The 14182-nt window shown below is 39.8% G+C and overlaps 1 protein-coding gene across 4 annotated transcripts in view; it reads right to left on the reverse strand.

Moving 5' to 3' along the window:
• The window catches only part of LOC136862937 (uncharacterized), a 636984-nt gene that overhangs the window by 155079 nt on the left and 467723 nt on the right, over positions 1-14182 (reverse strand). For all 4 annotated transcript variants that reach the window (XM_067139226.2, XM_068225819.1, XM_067139227.2 and 1 more), the window contains one exon: positions 6189-6425. In XM_067139226.2, coding sequence (XP_066995327.2) covers positions 6189-6372 — 184 coding nt within the window. In that variant the 5' untranslated portion in view covers positions 6373-6425. The remainder of the gene's footprint in view (positions 1-6188; positions 6426-14182) is intronic.

Raw genomic sequence — 14182 nt, forward strand, 5'->3', positions numbered from 1 at the left:
TTTTTGTCAATTTCATTTTATTCTTAATTTTTGTTTCTACAAAAAGGTTTGTTTTTTATCATTTAACATTTTCTTGAAACATGGATGAAAGTGGATATGTGAACTATTGTGTTTGCTCTTCTGAAATATAAATACTAATTTTGGAAGAAACACTGCATATTAATGTTGTAATATAATAGATCTATTTGAGTGTTTGTAAATACACAGTTGCCTCATATGAATGCACTGTTGCCATTTAATACTTTGTTGTTCCACCATGTACCTTAATCGCCGCTTGGCATCATGAAGACATGAAAAGAATTAACTTTTTAATTTAATCCTCACTCAGTTCATGAATCCACACACGCACAAGGGTCTCCAACAGTTCCCATTTATTGTGTGGCTTGTTTTTTGTGATAGCATTTCCCATAACATTCCAACAGCTCTCAATAGGATTGAGATCAGGGCTATTTCCAGGCCACACTAACACTTGAACCCCCATTTTGTCTAAGGAAGGATTTTATCTGAAAGGTAGAAATATGTTATAATTAACCACAAATGTCATCTGCTTCCTGCTTGGTACAAATATTAATCATAGGACACACCTTCAAATCTCTTTGGCAAGGAGCGCAGTCATCCTGAAAAAGCAAGTGGAAACATCTCCAGACTGGTCTCTTATTGTTGGCATAAGCTTCCTTTCAAGGATGGTAGTGTAGGCATCGGCCGTTGACAGTGCCATTGATGAAGTTCAGACGGCCTACTCCGTGACCGGAAATGCACCTCCAGACATCGGTCCTTGTGGATGCTTGACTGTATGTGTTATACATGATGGCAAAATTTCTTCACCTTTCCTTCGATGCAAAACTCTTTTCCATCCGAGCCATGCAGATTCAATTTGGAGTCGTCTGAAAAGATTACTCTGTTCTGTGCCCATGTCGCATATGCTTCTGTCCATTTTAGCTGCTGTTATCGCGTTGTCCTGGTCAATAAAGGCTTCTTTCTAGGACGACAGGCTGAGAGTCCAGCTTCCAGTAGTCGATTTTCTACAGTTCTACGGGTTACTGAGATGTCACACATTTCTTTCCAGTCTCGTTTTAGTTCAGTAGATGACAGGCGACGATCCTTGAGCGAAAGCCTTTTCAATACCCTGTCCTGTTTCGCACTAGACGCCCGTTTTCGACCTCTTTCTTTCTCATTATCAATATTTCCTTTTTCTCTGTATTTTTCATTAACATCAAAATCGTACACTGAATAAAATCTGTCCTAGAGGCTATCTCTTTGGTGCCGAGACCAACTGATGTATAAGCAAGTACAGCAGCTTTCTTTTCTGGTGTTAATTCAACTCATCTACCCATCTTCTCGCTGCAAAGTCCCAAGTTAAAATGACTGTATAAACACTGGCTTCATTGTAAAAACAAACAACAACAACAACAACAAGAGTTATGTATTGTTGGAATAAATATGAGAAGTCAAACTTTCAAGGCAAGAACATGTCAGCAATGTTTAACAACAATGGGACCGGTATAAACTGAAGCAAACGGTTGTAAAAGACAAAAAGACAAAATAATTCATGCTGATGCAATAAATATTTCCACCACTGTAATTCGAATCGATTAATGTTCTTCTCAGTCATACAATACGGAGTTTCTTATGCTGCTAGACTCTGAAGGCTGGTTTATGATCGATTTTCATTTGCTTCAAGTTCCATCTGTGGATCAGCGATTCCCATGAAATGAAATGGCGTATGGCTTTTAGTACCGGGAGTGTCCGAGGACAAGTTCGACTCGCCAGATGCAGGTCTTCAGAGTTGTCACCCGTCGTGATGAGGATGAAATGATGATGAAAGCGACACATATACCCAGCCACCGTGCCAGCGGAATGAAGCAATTATGTTTAAAATTCCCGACCCTGTCGAACCCGGGACCCCTGTGACCAAAGGCCAGCACGCTAACCATTTAGCCATGGAGCCAGACAGCGATTCCTCTATTCAGACCTGATAGTGGTAGAATTTTGACAAACCAGAGTTGGAAATAATCTATTTAATACTTCCTGCCGTAGGATGTGGGCATGTAAAATATCTCTGGTGAAACATTCGGCGTTCACTAAACAGGTATATGTTCGTATATTACCACCACCACCACCACCACCACCACCACCACCACCACTTGCTATTAAGGAAGAACAGGCATTGCTCACGTCGATCGACACATCATTTATGGTGTACAATTACTTTGATGGAGTTATCAATAATCATGCAATAGTGAAATGTAAAATACATAAAAACATAAAATGAGAGAAGTTATTTAATACAAATAAAAAATGAAAAGTAAAATTTAAGATCGTGCATGAAAGCCACAAGTCACAGGTCATTGTGAGTTAATTTCAGTGCTTTCAATGTTTCATGTCTACTTTTTTTTTTTACTACAATCCTAATTACTGATTTAACACCCGATAAAGACATGATACTATCATACTTAATGCGCTGACCTGCTGAAAATGTATTTTGGATTCTGAAAAACAAGGAAATGTTCGTCACATATACTCACTTGAATATATTTACGACAGACAGCCGGAGCGAGCACTAAAGTCATCATGGATTTCACCTTTGAGTATTTGCAAGCAAGTACCGGCGTCTTGCGTCAGTTTCATAACAGCCGACGTGGGAAGAAGATTTGAAAAATGAAATGCTTGCTGATAATCGGTGAAAAAAGTAAACTATTGGTTACCCATCACACCTACCAATAAACAGATTTTAGTTTAGGGCCTTATTATATAGGTCTAAATCACAAATGATCGAGAAAGGAGCGAACAATCGAAGAATGCTTATAAGAACTTGACGACAGGAGCATCTAAGCATCACACAACAGAATGAGATACTTCACGTGGAGGTGGATCAAGTTACAATCTTGGAAGAATGAGGTAATACTACCATAGCTATATTCCTACATTCAAATTCGGTACTTTCTGGCTGTTAAAGCCTCCCTTAGATTGTTAGCAAACTAATCTGGCATTCAAATCAGGAATGGTTTGTGATTACAGTACATTTGACTATCTGTTCTCTTCCAGATGTACAATCCTAAATTCAATTTCCATTATTCTCAGAGAAAAAATCCCCTTGAATTGTCCAGTGAACCAGTCAAGAGCTTAGAGCCCGCGAGGTTTCGGACACACATACTAGGCCAGAGGTAGTGAAATGTCCTACAAAGCAAGCAAACACGCTTAAAGGTTTTTGTGGCTCTTGGTAACATGATTTTTTCTGTAATATCTGAAGCTATTTCTTTTCAGTTTCGGCTCAATTTATTAGTTTCGGCAGACTGTAAAGCCTAACAGTTAAAGAAATATAAAGAGCTCCTTAACATATTCATATTTTCAAAATCTCAACTTTCTACGTGTTATCAGAACCATAGATATGAGACTTTTCATTCGTAGGGAAAATCTGATCCTCCATACCAGTATTCTTCGTTAGAACACTGTGGATGACAAAGGATTATTCTGCAAGCTCTGTTTAAAACTCATTTTGTTTCACTGTTCCAAAAATCTGAAGTACAAAGAAACCCTTGTGAATTTTTATTTTCAACAGTTGGCAGATTCCTGAGTATGAAAACGTCAAACAGGCATACCTCCCCAATCACTCGGACAATTTTCAGTGGCTTTAATCCCATTTTGAAAGCTACAGGATGTTGTGATATTCTAGACAAAAAGAACAAGAAGACAAGTAAATATATTTTGACAATGAAGCGCTAATTCTTGCTATGCTACATATTAAAAGTTTGCCTTTTTATTTGATGGTATATACATATTATTTAATTCGCTTGTATTACTACAGCAGGTTTCTGAAGTAAGTTTGCCAGAAATGAAACTGTGGACACATTGTACGTTTTGCAATCTACTTTTTCATTTTATTTTATTTTATTTTAGTGCACATTATGGCATTTAAACCTAAATACGTCAAAGTGCAGTGCATTATCCTCACCGCAAGTTAACGAATTCAAGTATCACATAAAGTGTCAAGAAGTGAAGCGTGTAACCAAAATTAATTATCTATGTAAACTTTTTTGTAATAAAAATGATTTATCTTTCAACGAACATGTGTTAAATATCATCAACAAGCCATTTTAAAAGTTAGGCTACCTAAAAAGAAAATGCAAGTGTTTTTATCTGTTCTCTCACTGAAAACCCTGTATTTCTCACTTATACGGTCTAGTCTACAGTACTGCTCTGAAGTACTTCACAGCAATACTTAAGATCTTAGAGCGAGTACAGATCAGAATCTCAAAATGGATCAGTAAAAAGTGTTTCAGTATCAAACTGCCATCGATAGATTATGATATGTTTTGAACAGAGATGCATATTGAGTCACTTAAAACTTGGCGCAGGAATGTTAATGCACGTTTCGTACACAAATGTATCTGTAGTTTCCTTGATTATCCTAATTTACTACAGTCGCTACCAATTTAGTTCCTTCCCGTAACAATCGAGACTCTACTCTTCACTTACCTACAGTAGCAGAACTGAATCACACAGAACTCTTGGTTTATGCAGATCCTAAGGTCCCTGAACGAAATTAGCGGGATGGTGGATGTATTCCACTCGTCAGCTAGTGAAATTCGTAGACATCTTATGGACGCCTCATAGACAGAGATTCCCTTGTATCCTGTTCTGCGTATTTGGTAACTGAAAGTTTTATTTCGTTCTTTTATCTATCGGTCATTTCAAATTTAGGAACACTTTTCCGTTTTCATTTTTCTTCCGTATGTTGTTTTGTAAATATATATTATTATTATTATTATTATTATTATTATTATTATTATTATTATTATTATTGTTGTTTTTGCTGTTCCTGTTCTTGTTATTCGAATTTATCTGTAAATGGAGAAGTAATGCCTCGGTTGATGATAAATAAACAAATGAAATCAATATAATAAACACTTGCAAAATAATTTAATCAAGCACAAGATGAAACAGCTTAATTTTGAAGTGAAAGTTTTTATATCCCTACATTATCTTCCCTGAATGCAAAGGAAACGGATAATGCGATGAAAAATACAAGAGAAACTTGGAAAAGGAAGAATTGGCACTAATCATTTAAGACTCTATCCATGTGGATGTTGTAGACTTAAATGCGTGTGAATAACTGGAAGAAGAATTATATCCTGAATCTAAACTCGCTTATCACGTGACACCCAGCACGGGCAAAAGAAGCATGTTCAGTTCTGTGTATCTAACAACTATGTTTGGTCACAGGTTTGCTAGTTGAAGCCACAGTGGAATGCAACTTTATAAAAGCAAGCTCGCAATCTCCTCTCTAACCCAGTGGTTACTGTACAAGGTTGCGTTCTGGAAGGTTCTGGGATTCACATCCACACATCTAATATTGTCGTACTGTTCGAGAACCTGAAACAGGTTATGTCATCTCATGGTGATATACAGGGTTTCCCTTATAAACCCAGACCGAATGCACGGTGTTTGTACTCTGGGCAAAGGCAGCTGAAGTATGGTAGACGCGCGCATAACTCTTGACCTTGCAAGCAGCCTGCACGTGTTCAACCTGGCAAGCATTAGTCGCCAGTCTGAATCTCAGCTGTAAACATGGTGAGACAGTTACAATTGCAACACCATATTTTCGTATGTAAAAGTTCTGGTTTCAACTTAATGTTCGTATGACCAGTCATAACTCTCGCTATTGGTGTGCAGAAAATCCTCATGGTGTTTATGAAGTCCCTCATTTTGATGGGAAGATTGGGGGTTTGGTGCGCTGTTAGTGCAAGACGAATAATTGGGCCTATTTTTCGAGACGACAGTAAATTCATAGAGGTACCACCAAACTGACCAAGAAAGAGTTGTCCTTTGAGGTCTATAGAGGTACGGATCGGTTTAGGCTTATTGGTACACTCGGTGGAATATATATGAAATTATCTTCGCAATGCTATTTTAGTTTATGATTTTCGAAATTCAAATCATGAAATTGAAATGATTTATTACTTTCTATAGAACATTAACGGGGAATAATAATAATAATAATAATAATAATAATATCCGCCCCACTGCTAATGGTCTTAACAGGAGTCAGCGTGGCTTTCTCCATTATTGAAATCCTGAAATTGCCAGGAATCAACACAGATTAAACAGGCAGTCAAAGTCAAACCGATTGCTCCATTTACTCAGAAGTTCATTACAGATTATATAAATGAATCTCACAAAATACTCACATTTTTTCATCTCCTTAGGACTGGCTTCCTCAAGAACTAGCGCCGGTACAGCTTTGACGGTCTGGTACTCAGCGCTGCCCCTGGGGGCCGCCAAGTCCCTCGCGGACGGAGTCTGTAGATCTGGAGCGACATCTGTCAGGGAAGGGGGCGGATCTGAGTGACGACGTCCTCGGAAAAGGCGCATGACAAAGCACACTTCTGCTTTACGCAGAAGCGGCGAGCATCTGGATTGGTGACCTGAAATGACACCATGATATCACAGGGTTTTTCCTTTATAAAAGAATTCTGATAAATAGCAGATCAATAAGGTCCTGAAGAAACTAATAACTTTGAATTAATTTTATATAGATATTCAATGGAATATGGCATTAAGTGATGTTCGATGTACCTTACGTTAAATGTAACAGCGGTTGAAATGTGATTTATTTAACATATTTTTAATTAAAAGTAACCTATATTTACACACATCAAAGAAGTTATGCACCACCTTTGTATGCCATAAGCCCACTCCTTCTCGACCTTCGTTGACATGATGCGAAACACCTCGTTCTTTGAATTGTCCAAACATGTAAACAAACTTGCGAACAGCCCCATCTATCTCAAGCATACCCAGTTACATGTGTACCTTCGTTCAGACGACAGTGTAGGGCTTTTGAATCAGTGTATGAACGTTATGTGCTGGCAAACGACGGATATCAACGTTCGATCGCACACGGATTGTTGCTTTATGACAACAAGGACTGTCTACAAGAGACGTTGCGAGGCGAATAGTAGTGTTCATGAATTGCCCCGTACTGATTGCCCTAGGGAAACAACTGCAGTAGATGACCGGTATCTGCGACTTCTAGCCCACAGGAACCCTGACCACACTGCCGCCATGACAAACAATGATTCTGTGGGGGCCACTGTGAGGCAGGTGTCCAACCAAACTGTACGAAACAGACTACACAACGCGTCTCGGTATTCTAGACGACCATGGAGATGCTCGGCCTTTAAACCCTCACGTCATGCTGAACGGTACATATGGGCCCTAAATCACCAAGAATGGACTACGTAAATTTTGCACAAAGTTCTCTTTACAGATGAATGCCGCATATATCTGATACGCGATGACCGTCCACAACGTGTGTGGAGGGCGCCTGGTAATGCTGCACGCCAGAGACATCCCCCGTCCATCGATTACAGCAAAGCGCCGGGTTACTGATGTTCTGGGGTGGCTTCATGTTGACCATCCAGTGCATACTCAACGCTCCTCAAAGCAGGTATAACAATATCAAACCATCGTTGAATCATTTAATCAGCATTTCGGGGAAGAATTCAAGTTTATAGATGACAACTCCCGTGTCCATCGTGCAGGTATCGTCAACAATTTCATCAATCGGGCCAGTATTGGACGACTGGATCAGCTTACATATTCCCCGATATGAATCCCATGGAAGATGCTTATGATCGATTGAAAAGAGCGGTGCGAACACGTCCTGTCCCACCACGAAATCTACGGTCTACGGGAGTTACGCAGGCTTGCGACGGAAGAATGGGATAAATTAAACCAGCAGTGGTTAAATGAACTCATGGGCAGCATGTCACGTAGGATGCAAGCTTGCATTCGAGCAGGGGGACATGTTACTCTCTATTGAATGAGGTTGCTACACAATGGACTTGCCTCAAAGAAAGTGGTATGTGTTTCTGTTAACTTGCAGTCGAAGTGATTTAATCGGTTTAGGTTTTCAATAAACTGGAGGATGCATTACTTTTGAAGAACCACTTCAACATTGTAAAGAATGCCTTAGAACTTTTGTTTTTACGGGTGATGCATAACTTCTTTTGATGCATTTTCTTTATTTAAACTAAGAAGGCAGATTATTAATTAGTTAGTCGATGGATGTGTGGAAGAGATCATAAATAATTTTCTGCAGATTTATCAGTAACGGCTCATCCAACAAGAAAATGACCATATAAATTGTTTACAATAATTTTTCCAACATGTTTTGTTTTATTCCTGCCCGGATCAACCGTAGGGTTAAATCCTCAGACTCGGGGACTGGGTGTTTATATTAGTTTTAAAACAATTCGCTTCATATACATACAATACACCACACTACTAACCATCCCAGTAGCACGCACTACTGAATATATCCCTCCACGTAGAGTTTGACATCAGGAAGGTCATCCAGGCGTAATACTAATTCTAGCGAACATCGAGTGCCGACCCCAGATAAAATGGGAAAAGGCCAGGAATAAGAAGAACAGGATCAGAGAAAATGTTTCTTAAAGTTCACCAGAATTAACACTGAGAAGAAATCTGCTTTCAGCTCACCTCAAGCCCGATTTATGGCCGGGTGGCCTTCCTACGCCAACACCTTTTGAAGGGACGTATTCGCTAATGCGTGTTTCTGCGATGGTTGGTAGTATGGTGTGTTGTACGTAAAAGAAGAAGTGTATTGCGGCGAACGGAATCCAGGCCCCGAGCTAGAGGAATAAACCAAACGAGGCTAAAATCCCTGCTCGCCCGGGAATTGAACACATGATCTCAAATAAAATACACCGCCCATTCAGCCAAAGAGCCGGACGCATTTATAACGATTGGCTATAGACAGTCGCTTAAAACTACAATCTTCTGTTTCCTTTCTTTATATGCATATGACCTATGACAAGTTTATTTCAAATTTTTGGGTATTTCTAGCTTAGAGCGAACCTGCCTTTAGCTCATACGGCATGACGTAGTAATGCCATCTATCGGAGAAGAGTGACAGCAGAAGGAATAAAGCACATTGCAACAAACAACAGTCAATGGAATACTGATCAATTTTATGGGCTTTCATTGTTGTATCCCTTCACATTTAGATTTTTCCCGACTCTGTGATATTAGGGCATTCAGTGAAGGGAGTCGTCCTTCGTCCTTTCACAGCTCCCTCTTGTCTTATTCGTCAGCCACCCATTCACTTTATTCTCATTTTGACAGTCATCTTTAAAACTGTTCCTTGTCGGTATGGGCTGATGACCACGCGGTTAGTCACCTCAAGACCTGGGCTGAGTGGCTAAGACGGTTGAGGCGCTGAACTTCTGACCCCTACTTGGCAGGTTCGACCGTCGCTCAATCTGGTGGTATTTGAAGATTCAAAAATACGTCAGCCTGGTGTCGGTAGATCAATATCAGTCAATAAAATCTTTCATCAATGATCTGCATTTAGGGTAGTCGCCCAGGTGGCAGATTCGCTAACAACTGTTTAACTCATTTACATTTACTTATAATCGTTTGCTTAGCTTCTTAAATATTTTCAACTAACTTGGAAATTTATCGAACATTTTCCTTGATAATTTATTCCAATCACTTACTCCTCGTAATATAAATGAATATTTGCCCCAGTCTGTCCTTTTGAATTCTAACTTTATCTTTCCTACTTTCAAAAGCTCCACTCAAGCTCATTCTCCTATTTAATGGTAGTACACGCTAACTCACCACTGACATACCGCATAGTCGAGCATCTCGTCCATTAAACCCAAGTCTTCCCACCCCAAAATTTTAACATTTTAGTAACAGTACTCCTTTGTCGGAAATCTTCCAGAACAGATCATCCTGCTTTCCTCTGATTATTTTCCAGTTCTCGTATCGTGTAGTCCTGGTGAGGGTCACATACACTGCAGCCATACTTCAGATGCGGTCTTACCAGAGTCGTATATACCCTCTCCTTTACATCCTTACTACAACCTCTAAAAACTCTCATAACCATGTGAAGAGATCTGTAACCTTTCTTAACTACCTCGTTAATATGATTACCCAATGAAGATCATTCCTAGGTATTTAACATTGTTCCCCGTGAGGTATTATCACCCCACCAGCACAGTAATTAAAACTGAGCAAACTTTTCCTCTGGGTGAAACTTACAACTTGACTTTTCATTCCATTTACAATAATACCATTGTCTGCTGTCCATCTACTACACTGTTTAAGTCCCCCTGCAGTCGCTCAAAACCCTGCAACACATTTACTACCCTATACAGTATAACATCATCAGCAAACATCCTTATCTGTGAGTTCAGAACTTTAGTCATATCATTTATATATATGAAATATAACGGTCCAATAATACTTCCCTGCGGGACACGCCCCCAATCTTAATCATTACGGGATCAGATAACTCTTCACCTACTGTAATTTTCTGAGTTCTATTTTCTAGAAATGTAGCCACCCATTCAACCACTCTTTTGTCTAGTCCAATTGCCCTCATTTTTGTCAGTAATCTACCCTAACAAGAACTTTGTATAGGTCAATTAGATTTACTGGTACGTAAAAGAACTCCTGTGGGTCAAAATTCCGGCACCTTGGCGTCTCCGAAAACCGTCAAAAGTAGTTAGTGGGACGTAAAACCAAGATACCATCACGACATAGATCATCAGCATCGCCAGTTGACACGATTGAACAATGCTTCCTTGTGAGCGATGTTCAGCGTTCACATGACAGCAACAAAGGTATAAATGCATGAATATCTCTTGTCATAGCCGGTACTGTGAAACTGCATAAGACATAAATGACAGAAAATTTTATTCTCTGTAACTTTTATTTATCGATAGGACCACTAATACAACAGATATTTGAGAATAAAACTTTAGGCCTTCCCCTAAACTACCATTTCACTCAGCGTGAATAAAATTTTGTATAGCCTAGACTGTAGTGCCCTATTCTCATGCATTACATACCAATTTTTATTAAATTTTATGCAGCCATTTCCTCGCGATGCGCATACATACATACATACATACATACATACATACATACATACATAGAGGACGGAAATTGTATGATAATGGCATGATGATAACCTGAATGAAAAGTAAGGCTGTAAGTTTCTCCAAGAGTAAAAAGGTCGTCTAAGTTTTAATTACTGAGTTATTGGCGTGAAAGTACATCATGGGGATTTCTGCAAGTACCTAGGTTTTAATATAAGGGAAGATCTTCATCAGCGTAATCAGATAAACCGGACTGTAAATAAAGTTTGCAGGTATCTTAGTATGGATATAGGGTTAGTTATGGATTGTAGTAAGTATGTAACGAATGTAGAGGGCGTATAAGTCGCCGGTAAGACCCCAATTTCGGGATGGTTTCAGTGTATGGAACACTCACCAAGATTATTCTATTCAGGAACTGGAAGAGATCGAAGGAAAGCAGCATGATTTGTCCTAAGAGATTTCCGACAAAAAGGTAGTGTAACGAAAATATCGCAAACGTCAGGGGCAGGAAGACTTGGGACTTGGTAGTAAGATGGCGAGCTAAGCGATATGTTCCGAGCTGTCAATGAAAAGATGGCGTGGAATGAAATTAGTAGACGAAGAATCTTATATGGAGTTTTCAAAAGTAAGAAATACAATATGAAGATAAAGTTTGAATTCAAGAGGACAAATTGGAACAAATATTAGTTTATAGGAAGAGGAATTAGGGACAGGAATAATTTTCATGGGAATATTTTCTATAAACTTCCAACTTCTTTGAAATAATTTACAAACAACTGATAGAGAATCTGCCACCTGGATGACAGCCCTAAATACAAATCAGTGGGGACTGGCTGAAAAAATGATATTGAACATTATTTTGGGAAACTTAATGGGCTTTGTTCGCCGGCCCCACGGTCTAGGGGTAGCCTCTCTGCCTCTTACCCGAGGGCCCCGAGTTCGATTTGCGGTCAGGTCAGAGAGTTTTACTTCTACCTAAAGATCGGTTCGAGTTCCACTCAGCCTACGTGATTACAACTGAGGTGCTATCCTGACGGTGAGATTGCGACCTAGTTCTAGGGAACCAAGAATAACGGCCGAGAGAATTCGTCGCACTGGCCATGCTTTACCTCATAATCTGCACGCCTTCGGACTGAGCAGCGGCCGCTTGTTAGGCCAAGGCCCTCCACCAGGTCTGTAGTGCCATGGGGGAAAAGTGGGCTTTGTTCAGCAATGATCATCAAGTACTAATAGTGTATATTAGTTTACTTATAGGCTACTAGGCTAGGTGTAATTTTGAATACGTTATAAAACTCGACATTCCAGATACTGATATTAAAGAGTAGGGGGAAAGAACCCGGCAATGTTTGATACCACCTCGTTTGTGAGCGAAAAAAAGCAAAATCAAGCTTGTACGCTTACACTGGTTCTAGATCTCGTTTTACGTGGAAACCGAAGCACTGTGTCGTGATATTTCAGTTCAAAAATCCGACATGCACTGGCCAGGATTCGAGCTACGGCAGCCTTGTTGTAAAGCGAGTGGTGATGATATTCGGCTAACACACCCCATCTGTGTCCGGTATTTCTCTCCATTCAATGGGAGATCTGTCAGTCTGGACAATTCTTAAACGGCTAATATCTGGAGACTGAAGAGTTATCAATTACCTCCAAAGTATTATACAAAATCCATAGTCGAATGTAGTGGAGATGTAAAGTTTCGATGTATTTTTTTTTGTTTTGCTATTTGTTTTTTTACGTCGCACCGACACATATGTCTTACGGCGACGATGGGATAGGAAAGGTCTAGGAATTGGAAGGAAGCGGCCGTGGCCTTAATTAAGGTACAGCCCCAGCATTTGCCTGGTGTGTAAATGGGAAACCACGGAAAACCATCTTCAGGGCTGCCGACAGTGGGGCTCGAACCCACTATCTCCCGATTACTGGACACTGGCGTTTCGATGTATTGTTCTGCGCGGTATAAAATGGATCGTCAGTCCTTAATTTTTTCCAGTTTCCTGGGAATTACTTTTCAGCATTCTAACAAATGCGAGTACCTCTTCATCGATAAGCCTGTAGGCCTAAATTAGAAGTAAGTTCTCGCAGACGTCCGTCTGCATTCGGGAGATAGTGGGTTCGAATACACCGCCGGCAGCCCTGAGGACGGTTTTCCATGATTTACCATTTTCGACGCTAGGAAAATGCTCGGGTTTTACCTTAATCAAGGCCCCGGTCACTACCTCCTGAAATCCTTCGATGTGTTAGTGCGACAATAAATAAGTAGCAAAAGAAATACGTTTCTTTGTGGTTGGACATACGTCTAGAGATGTTTTTGGTATCAACTACATTTATAATAAGGCGTTATAGTTTTTGGTTGGGAACTCTTTCAGGTGTGCCCTACATCGAGTCACAGCAATTGCCCGACAAACTATATTTATCTCTAGACTTTTCCTCTTACTCCTGGAAAATTCTAGCCCTAAATAGTCTCATAACTATACGCGCTGATAATAAAGCTATAGCAATTCAACATTGACACTTGCATTAAACATTAATTTGTTCCTCCTGACTATGATGTAACACTCCCTGACATGAAGATGAACATTTTATGATGCGGGGACTAGTATGTCACACAAATCGCAAGATGTTCTTCCCTTTTCTTGATTACATTCATATATTAGGAAGAGTATTCATCGTAATCATATGAACTGTCTTATTATTTAGCCAACCGAACAGGTTAGCTCAGTGCGTTGCGATGCGGCCAGTTACGCTTGCTAACTCTGCACTCTGAAGACAGATGGGTTCAAATCCCCATGTCAGCCATCCTCTAAATGGTTTTCCGTCATCTCCCATTTTAAACTCAGGGCCACTGCCTTCCCATTCTTAGCCCGAACAATTACACATTCACAACAGCCTCATACAGCAATTATTTTAACTCAGACCGATGGGGTGTACCGGGGAAAAGTATCTACAGAACTGGTGATCCTGAAAATGTCCTCAGATACTCTCGACACTTAAAGCCATCCGCTGGAAAAGAAGAATTCTCTAGCCTTTTATTAAAGCAAAAATCCATTGAAGTGTGTAATAATACTGTTTTGTGAAGTCCAGACTGCTCATTGTTGCTTTCAGACAACATATGGATACTGACCGCATGAAGATAATAGCTGACATATGTAAATGTATGGTTTCTCCAAAGAAGAGGAAACAATGTAAAGAGCGGCAAGCAGCTGTTATTTCATACCGATTCAAAACCTAAACCTAAAGAAAGATGTGAAATCATTTACAATCTGAAG

Source organism: Anabrus simplex, chromosome 2 (assembly GCF_040414725.1).
Source record: "Anabrus simplex isolate iqAnaSimp1 chromosome 2, ASM4041472v1, whole genome shotgun sequence".
Lineage (NCBI taxonomy): Eukaryota > Metazoa > Arthropoda > Insecta > Orthoptera > Tettigoniidae > Anabrus > Anabrus simplex.